Source organism: Petromyzon marinus, chromosome 3 (genome assembly GCF_048934315.1).
Source record: "Petromyzon marinus isolate PM22_M1 ecotype Great Lakes invasive population chromosome 3, UKy_Petmar_22M1.pri1.0, whole genome shotgun sequence".
Lineage (NCBI taxonomy): Eukaryota > Metazoa > Chordata > Hyperoartia > Petromyzontiformes > Petromyzontidae > Petromyzon > Petromyzon marinus.
This window is the reverse complement of record NC_133669.1, coordinates 21,075,464-21,093,515: the sequence shown is the minus strand read 5'-3', so window position 1 is coordinate 21,093,515 and position 18,052 is coordinate 21,075,464. Positions and strand designations below refer to the sequence as shown.

Here is an 18,052-nt window from a genome sequence, read left to right as displayed (position 1 = left end):
CATAGCAAGAGGTCAGGTGGATGCGATGTACCGTTTGCGGAATTAATTTTACGTAGGGAGTTGCCGACCCAGACAAACCAGGTTGAGGTTAAGCCCTATTGCACACAACCGGTTTGTGCTTCCTCATATTGCCTCATTTTCAATCTGTGGCCCCATATTTCTCGGCAGAGATTTAATACCAAAAAAAACAACTGAAAAAATATTTGTGTTTCTTACCGCATTGCCAGGATGATTTATGCCGGCTCAGGGTGGGTGCAGTGCTGGACGCGGTGGTTTGACAACTGATGTCAGCGCCGCTTGCTGGACAATGCCCCGTGTAGAGCGCCGCCAGTTCTTAAGAGACACTTCCGCGTAACCAAACAAGTTGCCGTGGTTTTTTTTTGTACTAAATAAAAAAAATGCACGATGGGTTGCGTTATTGAACGGGGGGTGAAAATTAAGGGGTGACTGAGCGCACACGCAGACACCGCAGACTTGCATGGGTTTAAAAAATACTGGCCGATCAACATTTCATATTGATTCTTAGGTTCATGATGTGTGTATCAAATGATGCGCGTGTGAGAAGCGGTGAATTTGAGATTGATTTAAGTCATGTGCCTATGTTTACATTTCGCGTAACGCAGGGGACAAATGTACAAATGAGACGGAACGAATGAGAAACAATGCAAACAAGATGGCAAACATGAGAGAAAAATCTTTTTAAAAAAATGTATTGTAGTTCCATCCCAGAATTCACGACAGTTCATCGAATCTCCGCAGGGAATTCTGGCAGAGTCGTGCTTTCTAGGTCAGGAAAAAACATTTTGTAAAATTGTTGTAATTTTCTTCATGAACTCAATTCCATTAAGTGGTGCACTTTAAATTTACGCATTGCACCATGCGAGCTTGCTGATGTCGTAATGTCTCTCTCGCCGAGCGATGGGACGCATTAACAAACAACGACAATCGATCGGCCGGGACGGTAACACGAGCCGTACTGCCGTAGCCCGGCCAAACCACGGCCTGAAAATCCGCCACCCTGGAAATGCCAAAAAAGCCCGTAGCGCAAGCATTGTTTTGAAGAAGCGACACTGCCAGTCGCAAAATGGACGTCCTTGTGAACGACGTTGCAAGGCCAGCGTCGACAAACGCGCACGTAGGTGCGTGTGACGATCCGTCAGTTCGTCCCTCAAAACCACCCTTTGCGCTCGCGACACATGCATCCAATTGGGGCCAATAATAAGCATTGATGATTATTTGTATTGAAATTACACAATTACGTATCGTAAGCTATTGAACGAAACGCGTTGACCAGTACAGATGGGAACAAAAACATAAATAAACCGCAATCACCATTTCCTGAATTCTGAATTCAAAAGCACGAACCACGAATTGTGGCGATTCATCAAATCGCTGGGACGGCGAAGGGTTTGATAAACGTCCAGTACCCAGCCTGCTTATGACCGCTATCACCTGGGTGGGATCCACTCGATGTTATCAGACCCTGGAAGTTAACCGGCTAAAGCCTGGAACATGCTCGGGCCGTTTGTCGTAGGGCTTGCGTGGCTACGTGGTGGGGAGTAGGCGACATTTCAGCTAATTTCATCGTTGTAGTGTACTTCTATGCTCCTCACACTTGGGGGCACAAAAGAGGAAGTTGCCCCCTCCGTCCCCACCGCTCCCCACCGCTCCCCATCAATATTTAGAAGGACGTCGTTTGTCACTGAACGTTTACATATTTTTGGTGTAAAATGGTTATTCATGAATAACGCTTTTCCCCCTCTCAATTTTTCTTTTATATGGGCAAGCCAGTTGCCCAGTGTGGTGAACTATGGTTAAATATCCCTCACTGCCTGCACAGGCATGGGGGAGGACGTCATCCAGCAGTGTATACAGGCTGGGGTGTGCCTCGCTAACGATTATTACAACTCGCTACTCTACGGGATGTCTAGGAATAACAGTAGCAAGCCACAGCGTGTACAAAATTCTCTGGCATGTGTCATGACGGGCACTGCAAGATCCGACCGTCCGTCCAGCACTCGCTGAGCTGCATTGGCTTCCAGTTTGCCGAACGAATCCAACGATGAGGTCGCACTCATTACACACGAAGTGCTTGTCACATATTAACCACAATACCTTGCTGATATCAAGGAGCGTAAATCATTACGCGAACTTCGGTCATCCTCGCAGCGCCTCCTGACTAGCCATTGAACAAAGACGGTCACCGCATTGTGCGCTTTTGGATGCGCTTTTGCAGCCGTCTGGAACGCTCTTCCTTCCGATATTAGGAAACCACTGGAGCTATGCACTTTTTAAATCATCTCGATTGAAAGCTCATTTCTTTGGAATATCTTTTTGTGTTTAGTTTATTGTCCTTTCCCGGCACCTCCGATTAGCACGTTTGGCTATGTACGGTGCGAAAGAAGTTCGTACATACATGCATACATTCACGGAGTCACTATCTTTCTCCCCCCCCCCCCATCTCATCACCAGAGTCGTGCGGGAGCAGTGGATCAGAGCGAAGTACGAACGGCAGGAGTTCATCTTCATCGACCGGCAGGAGCCGTATTCGGCAGGTGACTACACTCGCCCCTTGCTGTGTCCTCCTTCGCCATTGGAAATCAAGACCATGCCGTAACGCGCGCCAGAATTTCTGGGTCCCGTGCCAGGGGCTCACAGCGGCGGTGTCTTTTGTGAATGTTGACCGGACGGAGCCTATCCTGTGTGACCTTGGCAACAAAATGCTAATGCCCGTTTTATTTAGAAGCGTTGGAATCGCCACTGCTGCGATGGCGGGGGGTGCTAACGTTTAATTCTCGGCCTTTGCCTGAACGTGCGCGAGTGTTTGGGTTGGCGCTTCTTTGCACAATTTTCTCAGCAGTGCCAAAATATTATCTCAAGGAATGACACTGACAGACGGGAAGAGGAACGCATCGTTCGAGAATGACCGCGGGTTAATTACATCCTTCAAACTGTTAAGAAAGGTCAGCAGGCTTGGGCAGGGCACGTCACGGCTTAGAAGGGATGCCGGCCGATGATCAAGAAATAGTAATGACGCAACAGCCAAGAAGCTGAATGGGTCTGAGAGCAGACTCACCGAGGAGACGGAGCAATGATATCAAATGATGTTCAAATGGTGCTAAGTGGATTATTGCATGGATGGATCGTGGGAGGTGGTGACGGCTTGTGGAGGTATCATCCAGTGGTAAATTGACCACAGTTGTTGATGCTGATGACGGACACTTGCAGCAGACGGGCACGGAATGCACCATGGACTATTCTGCAGCAGAAGAATTCGGAGGTTGAAGGAAGTCATCCAGAGGCCTCGAATATCTGGGCATTGGTAGCGCATGCCTGTCATCCAGCAAAAGTGAAGTCGAGGGTTGGTGCATCACACAAATGCTTTGAATTCCCTTCCCTTGGGCATCGATGAGCCATGCCAGGAAAAGGCGCCGCGGTGGCGAGATGTTAACTCCCTCGCCTGGTGTGCAGGAGGACGTGGGTTTAATCCCAATCCTGACACCTGTATATTTGCAGGTTGGCTGCTATATATTTCTTCGTGATAATTCACTTCATTGGGCTATCATTTGTGGCCAGATCGCTTCTGAAGAAAGCGTTATAGAGCTCCGTGGACTTTACCTGGTAAAATAAAAAAGTTTAGTTCAAGGCAGTCCAGAAATTGTAGACTCTAACTGCTCAATGCTCATGTAAACATTAATTGGCTGATACTGTAACACCTTAATAAGTAGAGGACTGCAGAGCTTGATGGGGGTGGGAAATTGGCACCGGCTGACCACCTGGCCGCTGCCTTACTGCTCATCTTTGGTTCCTCCTCACGCCTCTGAGTTGTTCTATTTCTTCGAGTGCGATTCTTCTATCACGTCTGAGAGTATGACGCAGCACAGCTTCCCTATAGCACTGTAAGTCAACGATAATAAATGTATGTAAAGTCCAGCCAATTGGCAGCATTTGCTTAACAGGCCATCACACATCTTGCTGACGGAACCTAAAATGTCAAAGCTGGCGCAAAGTTTGACCAATGAAAGGGACGATAGCCAATGGAGGTAGACTAACGATGGGAGCATAAGCCAGTGGAATAACCGCACCTGGGAGGACGACCAACACAGAGATTGGGGGGGAAATGAGATCAGCTCATTCATGGATTAGGGGAGGCCTTCAACTGGCATTGAATTGATCAAAGCTCACGATGACGATGATGTGCTGCAGGCTACAGGGAAGGCGTGCTGTGGAAGAGGGGCCGTGACAACGGCCAGTTCCTGCAGAGGAAGTTCATTCTGTCGGAGAAGGAGGGCAGCTTGAAGTACTTCACCAAGTTTGATGCAAGTGTCTGGGGCATCACACACACACACCATCTATGACTTGTCTTAAATGTTAAAGATATATATGTATCCCCGTGTTTTTCCCTTTTTGGCAGTGGCCAGAGTCTCCATACGATGGGTTGCAGTCCTGTGACAGGGTGTAGTCAATCCATAGGAAAACCACTGCGTTGGGATTAATAATGCTAAAAAATGTTTGTCTCGTTTTCTCGGAGAAACTGAGCAGTGGAAATTCGAAAGAGGTCCTCATTCACCAAAGGGCGCTGCACAAAATCCATACGTCACACCTGCCTCATGTCCTGCCCCCAACCCACCCCCACCATGACCTCTTGTCACTCCAGGGAAAGGAGCCCAAAGCCACGGTGAAGATCGCGGACATCAACCCCACTTTTCAACCGGTGAAGATTGGAAACCCCAACGGCCTGCAGATCACCTACCTGAAGGATTTCAGTACCCGCAACATCTTCATCTACCACGAGGAAGGAAAGGTGCGTAGGCACGAGGGCCTCCGTTGCCATGACGCAAGCATCGCGGCGGTGCGAGGAAAGTTCCGACGTGCGTCACGATTCCCCTGCCCAGCTGTTCGACCAATCGTAGCGATTCACCTGCCAGGCGGTTCGACCAATTGTAGTGATGCACCTGCCAATCGTCGCGGTTCGACCAATAATAGCGATTCACCTGCCCGGCGGTTCGACCAACCATCGCAATATGTAGTCACAATCCCTCTGCCAGAATCTATTTACTTTCTTCGCTCGTTTATATTCTCGGTTTTGTGTCTCGCTTGGACAGTTTTGTCGCTCCAATAGTTTATGCAACATGTAACATTCGCGTATAATTTGCATGTCTTTTCTATGAATCGTAAATAATTTATTGTATGTAGCACGCATGAGTCGATGTGTCACTTTTCAGTTTCATTTATTAGCCATGCCGCTCTTGACTCGGGTGCGGCCGTGTCATTTATCGTACGTGTAAGCATATACTTGAAGAGATGAATTATCACGTCGTTACCTGCCTATGTAATGTGAAGGGAAAAAGGGAGCTTGGCAATAACTGTCTTGTCAAAGGACTAGATTCTCATCTTGACGAAACGTTTAGTTTCATCAGATTTTCAACCACCGTTTTGGCACACCACCTAGAGGTGTGGTTGCATTTAGATGCTGCTGTATGAATCCACGTTGCGTCATTCAATAAGCTCAGAAGATGACATTGTGGTTCACAAATGAATAATCTCATATGAAGCACAATACCTTGCTGATCTCATCAAGGAAGATAAACCATCGCGCAAACTCCGGTCATTCTCGCCGCGGCTTTTGAATGGCCGTCGAACAAAGACAGTCACCACATCGCGTGCTTTCAGATGCGCTTCTGCGGCCGTGTGGAATGCTCTTCCTTCCAATATTTGGAAGCTACTGGAGCTATGCACTTTTAAATCATCGAGATTAAAAAATAATTTCTTTAGAACTGCTGTTTGTATTGTTTGTTGTCATTTCCCGGCACCTCCGACTCACACGGTTGGCTACGTACGGTGTGTAAGAAGTTCAACAGATAGACATACAACATGGAAATTAAAAGAAGAGGAAGGAGACGGATCATTTGGTGTGAAATAACAATAAAATGGGCGGGCGTGGGAGTTTCCGCACCTGTCGTGGGCATCGGCGCACCCTCAGTGATAACGGCGACGCTAGAGGCGGAAAGGCATAAATCTCGCACGGTCATATTTGTTCTCGTCAGCCACTTTTTTTTTCCCCCTGCCAAAATTTACCTGTCACAACGCGAAACAACGTGCGAGATTAACAGACAGGATTCATCATTGTCGGAATCCATAAAACACGGTCACGTCAGGTTTTTTTGGTGTTGAGCAAAGTGTTAAACTTTTTGCACTCTCCGCCTGTTATGCAAGAACGTATTGAGTGTGAACACATTCCAGCAATGCCACGCCGATTAACGTTTGTGAAAATTGAGTGTCGCGGATTGCCAATCTAAAAATAGGGCCGTGTATTATTTGCGAGTGTCGATTTGCGAGAGACTCTCGTATTCGCCGGCTGCTCCACAAACTTAGCACCTCGCACGTCAATGAGTCGGTGGTCGTGAGCAGAAGCCCTCGCAGCCCCACCTGTGGTCAAACTTTCTGCATCAGCAAACTCTGCCCGTTCGCGTGGTTGCCGCCGAGTTGGGACGCTAGAAAATGATGTTTCTAGGTGAGAACGGTTTTGTCGATGATTGTAAGGGGCTATTTTCTTCGTGGTTCATTACTCGGGGCTCCTTAAAAAAAAACAGAGGGCGTCCCCACATCCCACATCCGGAAGGCTGTAAACCCCGCCCCACCCCCTACAAGCAACACCGTGTGCTTCAGCTGAATGATGGCATCGCGTAGCCCCAACCTCCGTCGGCTAGTGAGTGCCACAAAATAGGCACAGAGGTGAGACATTTCCCCGCCCCCCCCCCCCCCCCCCATTTTTCCATCTTATTTAATTGAGAACTCACACTTACAATCGCTAATGAAGTTTAATTCGTGGATGAAGCGTCTCGGTGTATTCCTTGCTCTCCGTCTGTTCTTATTTCAGTGATATTCAATGGAAATTCGAATAATAATAATAAATCGGGCCTCCGTGTGCCCGCGTGGTGTGCGTTTGTCTCGGCGGCAGGAAATCGTCGACTGGTACAACGCTATCCGAGCTGCGCGCTTCCACTACCACAAGGTGGCGTTCCCCGGAAGCCAAGACGCGGATGTGAGTGCAAGATAGCGAAACATAAAAACGAAAACTAAGCTATTTTTTTTATTTTACCAGGTAAGGCCCACTGTAGGCATGTACCGTATGTAGAACTTCTTTCGCACAGTACATAGCCAACCGTGCTAATCAGAGGTTCGGGGCTATATAGCTCTTGTTCACAAACGATAGCTAATAAAACTGGCTTATCGCGTGGAAATGTATTGCAGCCACAATACTCTGAATGCACGTCGATTGTGAATGTGGAAGGAAAAACCGGAGGAACCGGGGAAAAATCCACGCGACCACGGAGAGAGTGTTCAAACGGCAAATGTACAGGCGTCAGGGTCAAGATCGAACCCACGACCTCCTGTATACCGGGGGTGCAGTATTTAACATTTCGCCATCGTAGAATAATGGCATCCGTTTACACAGAGGGTCCAGTCTAAATGCTTGCCGTTTCTACTTCTAAGAGCTCAAGGAAACCCATTTCGTTAACACGGATGTTAACCCAATTTTTTTTACAGCCCCAGATTTGTTTTGCAGAGTCTGCCACGGTATCATGTACCCCGTAAATTATGATGTTAATTGACAACTTCTCTTTTTCAGTTAATCCAAAAACTCTCCAGAAATTACATCAAAGAAGGATACATGGAGAAGACAGGGCCAAGGGTAAGGCATGCCAACAGCTGAAGCTGAAGTGCAATCCGCTACCGGACTGTTGAACAGTACGTCACGTATTACGCTCTCTGGAGAATGAGGTATAGGCAGATTTTGCGAAATATTCAGATGTGTGAACGCCTATGTAAATTTATATCTGCATCATCCACCCCTAGGTTACTGGAGGGGAAAAAAGTACCCTCCTTTCCTGAAAATGTTTTCCTGTATTTGAGAAGTGATTATTCGTGAGGTATAGAATACATGACTGAGTGTGCAAAGGTCAGATTTGCGAACGTCTACAGAAAAGGACTGTTACTCTTTGAAAGATATGCAACGTGGTACTGCATTAAAATCCCCCAAACTGATTGCAAATTGCTGGACGATTATTCGCTTACAATTGTATTCCTGGTCGCACAAGCAACGGTGAAAATCAGGCACAGGAAGGAATAGTTTTAGTGATAATTTCCTTATTATTCCGAAATGCCACACTTGGGAATCCTGACGAGACGATGACTCAACGTTGCACGAGATGACGGTTCTGTTTCGGATGGTTCGCCGAAGTCACCCATTATAAATGTTCGTCGATGTTTTAACCGTAAGCCAGCATAACTCGGCTGCGGGAGGTAATTTGGCTTTAACCGACTACCGACGTGGCTAGATTATTGTTGCGATGCTTTTTGTATTTGGTTTGTTGTCCTTCCTCTGCACCTCCAGTAAGCGTGATTGGCTACGTATGGTGTGAAACTGAACATATGTACATTTATATATTTCACAGCAAAGGGAGGGGTTCAAGAAGAGGTGGTGTACTCTGGATGCCGCCGACCGTCGCCTCATGTACTTTAAGGACCCACTGGTAAAGCCACCCTCTTCATCTCTTCATGACTACAGCGGCCTGTTCTCTGTGTGTCTACAGTAATCGGGCACGGAACAGTCCACCGATTCATTGATCAAAATACCATATGCAAACTCAACATGTCTTGCCATGGAGCATTTATGGTAAAGGCAAATACATTTAGAACTCCATTTAATGGTGCCATATATAAATTAAATAAATACAATTAAATTATCCATCTGCCTTTTGGCTTTCTGGACCAATGCTATCAAGCAGCATTCGTTAAAGCGAGCTGTGGAGGGATTTTAGGTTTTTGTGGTATTGTCGGTATTATCAAGGTGCGTTCACAGCTTGTTGCAGAGGCTCCCCTAGTTACAGTGAGGGAAAAAAAGTATTTGATCCCCTGCTGATTTTGTACGTTTGCCCACTGACAAAGAAATTATCAGTCTATAATTTTAATGGTAGGTTTATTTGAACAGTGAGAGGCATAATAACAACAACAAAAATCCAGAAAAACGTATGTCGAAAATGTTTTACGTTGATTTGCATTTTAATGAGGGAAATAAGTATTGACCCCTCTGCAACACATGACTTAGTACTTGGTGGCAAAACCCTTGTTGGCAATCACAGAGGTCAGACGTTTCTTGTAGTTGGCCACCAGGTTTGCACACATCTCAGGAGGGATTTTGTCCCACTCCTCTTTGCAGATCTTCTCCAAGTCATTAAGGTTTCGAGGCTGACGTTTGGCAACTCGAACCTTCAGCTCCCTCCACAGATTTGCTATGGGATTAAGGTCTGGAGACTGGCTAGGCCACTCCAGGACCTTAATGTGCTTCTTCTTGAGCCACTCCTTTGTTGCCTTGGCCGTGTGTTTTGGGTCATTGTCATGCTGGAATACCCATCCACGACCCATTTTCAATGCCCTGGCTGAGGGAAGGAAGTTCTCACCCAAGATTTGACGGTACATGGCCCCGTCCATCGTCCCTTTGATGCTGTGAAGTTGTCCTGTCCCCTTAGCAGAAAAACACCCCCAAAGCATAATGTTTTCATCTCCATGTTTGACGGTGGGGATGGTGTTCTTGGGGTCATAGTCAGCATTCCTCCTCCAAACACGGCGAGTTGAGTTGATGCCAAAGAGCTCCATTTTGGTCTCATCTGACCACAACACTTTCACCCAGTTGTCCTCTGAATCATTCAGATGTTCATTGGCAAACTTCAGACGGGCATGTATATGTGCTTTCTTGAGCAGGGGGACCTTGCGGGCACTGCAGGATTTCAGTCCTTCACGGCGTAGTGTGTTACCAATTGTTTTCTTGGTGACTATGGTCCCAGCTGCCTTAAGATCATTGACAAGATCCTCCCGTGTAGTTCTGGGCTGATTCCTCACCGTTCTCATGATCATTGCAACTCCACGAGGTGAGATCTTGCATGGAGCCCCAGGCCGAGGGAGATTGACAGTTCTTTTGTGTTTCTTCCATTTGCGAATAATCGCTCCAACTGTTGTCACCTTCTCACCAAGCTGCTTGGCAATGGTCTTGTAGCCCATTCCAGTCTTGTGTAGGTCTACAATCTTGTCCCTGACATCCTTGGAGAGCTCTTTGGTCTTGCCCATGGTGGAGAGTTTGGAATCTGATTGATTGATTGTGTCTGTGGACAAGTGCCTTTTATAAAGGTAACAAGCTGAGATTAGGAACACTCCCTTTAAGTGTGTGCTCCTAATCTCAGCTCGTTACCTGTATAAAAGACACCTGGGAGCCAGAAAACTTTCTGATTGAGAGGGGGTCAAATACTTATTTCCTTCATTAAAATGCAAATCAATTTCTAACATTTTTGACATGCGTTTTTCTGGATTTTTTGTTGTTGTTATTCTGTCTCTCATTGCTCAAATAAACCTAACATTAAAATTATAGACTGATCATTTCTTTGTCAGTGGGCAAACGTACAAAATCAGCAGTGGATCAAATACTTTTTTCCCTCACTGTACTGCTGCAGGTGTATTACCCATAACATACACGCCGTCTGTGTTCACAGCGGATCTTAAAGATCCTGTGATGTCATTCAGAGAAGAGTAGGCCAATGTCTGCTGGCATTTTGAGACTGAGTAGGGCTCTCTCCACAGTAAGCTTAGCAGTCATGCTTGTTAAACAAATGCTGCCGGTTTGGGCAGGTGTTCATGGCAAGAGCTCGCAATACTTTCACTCCATGTGCATTCCTCTCACTACCATCGCAGAGTGCCTGAGCATGCGTCTGCCCGCCCGTCTGTACGCCCATCTGTATGCCCGTACGTACGCAGGATGCATTTGCCAAGGGCGAGGTGTTCATCGGGCATTCGGACCACGGCTACTCGGTGCAGGAGGGCCTGCCCGGCGGCACACAGGGCTATCGGTGGCAGTTCGGCATCACCATCACCACGCCTGACCGGGGCTTCCTGTTCGCGTGCGAGAAGGAGGCGGATCAGCAGGAATGGATCAGCGCCTTCAAGAGCATCATCGCTCGCAGCATGTGCCCGCAGGACTACGTCAGTAAGTCTGGCACAGCAGGACTCGAATAATCCGCGCTCCCAATAGTCCGGTAATTCCTGCAATTCGTGGATGGTTGGCGGCATACTCCTCCCGTAATCTGCGGCACACCGTTGATGGATTATTTGTAATGCTTATGCGGACGGCAAACCGCGATCCGTAGAGGTGAGTGGGGCTTATTTTGCATCGGCATAGACTGATGTGACTTGTTTTCATAGAAATAATTTAACATTTTCTTAGATTGTGTGTGGGGGCACCAAAACCGAATCATCACTTGCCACTGATGTTACCCGTGGCCGGCAATCATACTCAGGTTTGTTGGATTCACAGCCCAATCCACACCGCATGCCGCTGCACCACCATTGGCCAAAGAGCATTAACGATCATCATCAACAGCCATTATCAGTTCACTGTTGGATGAAGATCTTCCCTAGCCATTGCAGTCCCTTACAGTAATTAACACCTCCAATGAGCAGGGTTTGCTATGTACGGTTCAAAACAATTTCAACATATATACGTACATCAATACGAACGCGTATTAAAGTAGCGGGGTAAAACGCCTTCCTCTTTTTTTTTCCTTCTCTCTTTGCGCAGTGGAAGCATACTTCAAGCACAAGCCATGAGGCCGCCGCCCACTGCTGGGACCGGAACTTCTTCGCCCCCCTCCCCCCAACTCGTGCCACTAGTCAAACGCAGCACGCCCGAATCAAATAACGCCGAAGTGGAACGTATTCAGGAGATAAAGCATTCTAGGAAAAGATCCCACAGTGCCCTGCAAGCCCGCCCAACAGTGGGCAGGTATTATGTACAGCGACCTGGTATAGTTAGCGTTAAACGAGTACTTACCTGGTGCGGTGTGTGTAAAAGCTTAGCGCTGGGGAGAAAAAGGCAGTCGGGGCGTGGTGAAGGCCACACCACCGACTTGGTATGCGTTGCCGCCCTTCAAATGTACTCGCTAACAGCACTTACCCCAACAGTATAAAAAGGCGATAGGGGGATCATTGTCTATATACACGGCATATCTAGTGACGTCACCAGTTATAATTTCGTGTTAATTTTTCATCTTATTTGGAAATTATAACCGTTGCTATGACGCCTGAAGCTGTTGTATAAGAACAGCCTTCCCTGTAATAGTTGTGGCCTCTGCATGGCCCATGCATCAGGCAGCTGTATGCACACAGACCCTTCCTGGGGTATGAAAGCAAGGTTGCATCCAGCCATCGGTAAGGGTTTCCACATTTTACACGAAAAAAACCTCATTCATATGTATTAATACTTCATTCAAAGTGCCATGTCCTGACAAATAGGATTTTTGGATAACGATGGTTAATCACACGAGATATTTTGGAGTCACTAAGAGTCAAAGTAGTGACTCGGAGAACCGTCTGATATATATAATTTAGGGATGGATGGCAACCCTTGTCACCGGGCCAACCTGAAACATTTCCAATAAACCAGCCTGTGAGCTGGGCCATTATCGTACCCTCGGCCCAACTGTCAGCTCCAATCGGCTGGCAAATTTAAAAGCAGAACTCCATCATGTTCCTCCACAGAAAATTACAACAAATGTCTAAAACCATCACCCTTATTGGCTTTGCAGACTGATATTATTAAGCAACATTTGTTAAAGCAAGCAAACGCTGTGGACGGGTTTCAGTCTGCTCGGCCTCGCTCATCAGCAGTCAGGCTGGGGTCTGGAAACCCAATGGATTGATGGCCTAAAACGTCATTTTATTTATATGAGTGGCAAATAGGAGTTGTGGTGGTCCAACTTTCACAGCCATCAAGCAAATTCCATGTGTACCTGGGGGCTCAACCCACCGCTACAAACCTGCGCAGTCTGAGTATGTTCCATGCTCAGTTGGCCGGTGTGCATTCGTTTCTCCCTCCGAATGGGGGGGGGGGGGTGGGGAATCTGGTTGACGGGATCGGATTCCAGCTTCGAAACAGGCATCCGCTGCATCTGTCGCAAACAAGATTGTGTGTTCCTCTCTGTCCTTCCCTCACCCCCCCCCCCCCGCCGCTAACGGACAACGTACAGTGCTGCCGAGACGACAGACCCAGACCTATGCATCTCGCTGTGATACCCGTGATCAATAATGCTGTGCCAAAATGCGATACCAGGGGTGTCAAACACACAAGTTGTGAGCAATGCTTGATCGGTTTCTGTGAGAAGCCTTGCTGAGAGTGTTTTCCGGGCTACTCGTATTTCAATTGTGGTTGTCCCATGGATAGACTTGATACCATCATAGGAATGTGGAGTTTTCACCACTGGCCAGGAGCCACCAACTTAATCAAATGAGCGCCAGCCACGTAGATCATTTCAATTTTTTTACGAAAATCTAAATCACGTCTTTTAATTGCAATCCATAATAGGCACATACCCACACAATCAGTGCATAAAGCAAGCTGAGCTAAATGAATACAGAAGTCGCTCAAAAATTACAATATATTCGCAAAGGTGGCGGCAAATTCCTTGAATGTCGTGCCTTGAAGGTAGGAAGGTGGATCGTGCGAACGGCATGCTTGATGGTTAAATGGCGGACTAGCAAGTAGGCTACCGACCTCTCCACATACAGCAAGTCCTCGTTTAACGCTGTTGATGTGTTCCTTAAAAGTACGGCGTTAAGCGGAGACCGCGTTTAACGGAAACATTTCCCCGTAAATAAAGTAAAAACTAAACTTCCGCGCGATACAATGTACGCACACGCAGTAATATAGCGGGAAAAATAACTGAGGGTACGCCACCGCGTCACTGTCATTCCGCATACTGTATCATACCGCTCAAAAAACGTGTTATAACAGGCGCGTTCCGCATTGTAACCAGACGCGTTCTGCGCGATAACGGGGAGCGTTCGGTGAAAAGTGTTCCTACGTGGAATCACCGCGTTATAGCAAGGTGTTGTGTGAACATGATTTGAATGACTTACCGTATACATTTTGCAATGCCTTCTTTTAGTACTACCTTTCAAGTGTTCCGCTTTGTGTGGGACGAACCCGGCATTCCCGGAAATAACCCACTCAGCATACGGCAGCCCAACACTCAAAAGGTGCCGCACAAACGGGTATATGAACACACTTTACTACCATCTCCAGGCCAAGTGGCAGCTGCCCAGTGGGTTTGGACATTTCACAAACCTCTGGAAGATCCACCAACCCCTTACATCTCCAACAGCGCTGGATCGCAGGCCTTGAGCCACCACATGCCCACTGTCTTGAGACTCGACGGTTTGCTGCATGAGTGTATTCGTCGTCGCCTCGATTCTGATTTTTTTTTCTTCAAAGTTCCATCGGCGCTCGAGAACACGCCTGGTGATGTCACAAAGGAGTTGGGCACCCCTGGGTTGCCACACCGTGGTATTTGATTTATTACTTGAAGTGCTGTTTTCTATGGTTTAATCGCCCGTTTTCATATTTTTCATGTTTTTTTTAGCATATCTTAATTTAGGCGTTTTGCATACGATGAAACTAAACTGAGCAATACCATAACCCACTTCTTTATCTCAGTTTTACTCGCAGATTGATTTAGTTCTCCGTAGGTATTAGCGTAATAGTTTTTCAGAGGTTGAATTATAGAAAATCCATATTAATCGTTTAAATGAGGTGTACTTTTTGTTTGTTTGAAACGATTAACATTACTCCATGCCACACGCGTTAATCTTGTTGCTACTAAAGGTGTCAGTTATGGTTTGGCTCGGCTTAACATAAAAGTAAACCAAGTTTTAGATAGAGAATGGGGCTGCTGGATATTCTTAAGATTTAATATTTTTGATTGCTTAAGCTGTATTATTTTTACTTGTAAGGATTCATATTGTGATTAACAAACATTAATAAATAACAAATGAAAACTCCGCTGCCGTTTGCCCTTTTTCACCAGCAAAAGGCCATGTTTTTTAGGTCTACATACACAAGTGTAGGGGCGCGTATGGGCTATGTGTAGCGACGTAAACGGACTGTGTACACTTACCTGTAGGGGCTGACACAGTACAGCAGGGGCAGTCGCAATATCCCTTGCCTCGGAGCATGAGGAGGCTGTGGGGTGTTCTGTGATCCCCCGCGACCCCTCCCAATTGGTGGGGGCTGCGGGGTGTTCTAGGATCCCTCGGGACCCCGCCCCTCGGGTTGGAGGTGTATAAAAGCCGGACCTCTCTACAGACTCGGGCCAGTTGAAGACAGTTAGGACCCTGGAACCCCTAGCCCCGCTGCCCTTGTCAGTGGTGAGACCCTGGGAACCCTCAGCCCGACGTCCTTATCAGGGCCGGGTCCGAGCGTGCCAGTGGTTGGGACCCGTACCCTGGCTAGGTCGGGTCAGATAGCCTCCCCTAGGAAATAGCCTGGAGGACCTGAGAGCGTAGCCGGTGTCAGGCACGCGAGCCGTAGGCTGTGTTCGTAGGCTGTATAGCTGGCTGTTACTGTTGTGTGTTATAAATAAACAAGTGTTGCCTCCAAGATCCGTCTCCAGAATCTGCAACACTACACAAGTATGGTTGATTCACATGTCAAGAACAGCCCTTTGTCAATCCATTGCTGGATGACCTTCACAAGCCACGACTATCTCTCATGTTCCTGCGATGTTAGGAACACATTCAACGCCCGAACACGAGACGATTTAAGCATGTGCACGCTTAATCTGCGCCGTAGACTTCCAGAGGGGAGGGAATTATTATTATTATTATACAATGTTACTCTACATGCAGCACACAAAAAACACTGTTTCAAGCCCACGAGGACCAAGTAGCTGAATTATATTTTTGTGATTCAAAACACAAGTTGGCATTCATAATAGAGGATTTTTTTGGGGGGTTAGGATCACGTAAATGTGTAGTGACATCAGATGTCACTGTGTGGTGCCGGCCCTAGAGAGGCACGGCGTGCGATGTACTCGCATCGCAGACATCACGTATGAAGCGACATCGTGAATGTCGCTGAATAATGCCGGCTCTCGCGAGGCACGGCGCGCGGACACCCCGTAGGTGGGTGTAGTACCAGCCCTAGAGGGGGCTCGGTGAGCCTTGGGATAGCGCTCAGTGGCACCACGCGTGGCGTGCAATGCTGACTCCTACAGGAAGGAGTGTGGGAGTGTCAGCCATGGGATGAGGCCATCCTAGGCCATGGCACTCCGATTGACCCTGGAAGGCACGTGACAAGTAAGATCTACACAGGGGCCCCAGGAGGGGGCTAGGGGGTCGTCACGTGTCTTTGGTGAGATCCTATGGGAATGGTCTAGAAACGACAAGAGGTTTCTCGAAGGTGGTCGTGGTCAAGGCTGGTGCAAGCCACGACCCGGGAGCAGGTAAACCGGGGTCCCCACAGAGACCGGGGCTCTGCGTTGCTGTTGTCATCTAAAGGTCTACGATCTACGTCCAAGAGAGGAAGTTACCAACACGTGGACGAGGACCCAAGCCAGGGTCCTGTCCGTTGTAGCTACTCCCAGTAACTAGCGTAGCTAGCCTGGTGGTCCACCACCTTAGGTTATCTGGTAAAGGGGCAGTAACCCCTTTGTGTTAATGTGTTGGTGTAAATAAATATGTGTTGCCTCCAAGAAGTACGTCTGTGACTCAGTTGAATCCACCACTAAATGTGTAGTTAAACCTGCCGCCAATAATGGCGCGTTCTGTTTACGTGTCAAACCTCACTAATTGGCTGTGTCGGGTGGTGGTGGGTTTAACGACACTTTATATTTACGCGATGTAACCCAAATAAGCCTATCATGATTATTGTTCGCGAAAGCCTAATGATTATTACAGTACAGCAATGTTCATTGCAAGGCCCGCGGGCCACTGCGGCCCCTGACGGCCTTTAGTGTGGCCACCCAACAATACACAAATGGTGAAAACACATCATCATCAAATGTGCGACCCTCCTCACAGTTTGATGTCTTACCAGCCAAAGTGCCACCCCCTCTGAAAATTAGTAAAGAACACTGCAGTACAGTAAATGTGGTACGGTATTAAACGCAAAGGACGCTAAATACATTGTTATACCTTTCACATACCTAACACAAGCAGTCATATCTGTCAACCTCTTATCAGTGCCCTCACCCTTATTACAGACCAATTCGTCACCCCCGTGCCCCTTATAAATATCAACGTTCATCCTACAAAGTGCCATCGCAATGGAGAAACACAAATACTGTAGGCACATTTGTGGTGCCCGTATTGAAGCGGCTGTACGCCGTATAGACCTTAAAACTCAATTTCCCTGGACATGAAAGCCAGGAATCCATACTCTGGTTCTTTCGGTAAAGTCACGTAAGGTATCAAATAAATGACGTGTCGGGCGCAACACAAGCGTCCGTCATCAGGTGGGAAAGCATGTTTTCCCACCTGATGGGAAATCATGTTTTCCCACCCGTGTTGCGCCCGAAACGTCGTGATTTATTTCATTTTATACCTACGTGACTTTACCGAAAGAACCAGAGTATACGGGATGAACCGTTTGGGCTGACAGCCATGAGCAGTGGATAAGGGCCATTGCCCAAAACGTCGCCCGTTATATATACACACATTTCGTTAGAGGACAGTGTTACTGACGAATGTGTTTAGGGTTTGTTTATATAAAGTGGAAACCAATTAATAAATAAATTCAATTCCAGTACTCTGCTCATAGCTGCAACAATTAGCGCATTTGCGATTAATTAAAATCCACGTGGCCGCTCGATTGGACCGCCGAGGTCGAGCCGTCGACCAATCCGGTGAGCGGTCTGGAATGGGGGGAGGGCTTCGCGCAAGTTTCAGCCAATCAGCGTCATCCAACTCGTCTCCCGCCCCCCACCTTCCGCCCACACCTCTCCTCCCCCTTTACCTCCCACCCAACCCCTCCCCCATACGCCCCCACCCCTCCAACCAAACTTCGCCCCTCCCCCTTTACCTTCCACCCAACCCCTCCCCCTCACGCCCCCACCCCTCCCACCCAAACGTCGCCCCTCCCCCTTTACCTTCCACCCAACCCCTCCCCCTCACTCCCCCACCCCTCCAGCCCACACCCCGCCCCTCCCCCTTTACCTTCCACCCAACC

General features: G+C 47.7%; 1 protein-coding gene across 1 annotated transcript in view; it reads left to right on the top strand.

Annotated features, from left to right (window-relative positions):
- Positions 1-14,883, top strand: part of LOC116956941 (arf-GAP with dual PH domain-containing protein 1-like) — a 30,288-nt gene extending 15,405 nt beyond the window's left edge. Inside the window, exons 4-11 of the mRNA XM_032978829.2 lie at positions 2,473-2,555; positions 4,207-4,319; positions 4,658-4,804; positions 6,962-7,045; positions 7,634-7,696; positions 8,460-8,537; positions 10,810-11,038; positions 11,630-14,883. Of these exons, the coding sequence (XP_032834720.2) occupies positions 2,473-2,555; positions 4,207-4,319; positions 4,658-4,804; positions 6,962-7,045; positions 7,634-7,696; positions 8,460-8,537; positions 10,810-11,038; positions 11,630-11,658 (826 nt within the window). The 3' untranslated portion in view covers positions 11,659-14,883. The remainder of the gene's footprint in view (positions 1-2,472; positions 2,556-4,206; positions 4,320-4,657; positions 4,805-6,961; positions 7,046-7,633; positions 7,697-8,459; positions 8,538-10,809; positions 11,039-11,629) is intronic.
- The last annotated feature ends 3,169 nt before the right edge of the window (positions 14,884-18,052 follow it).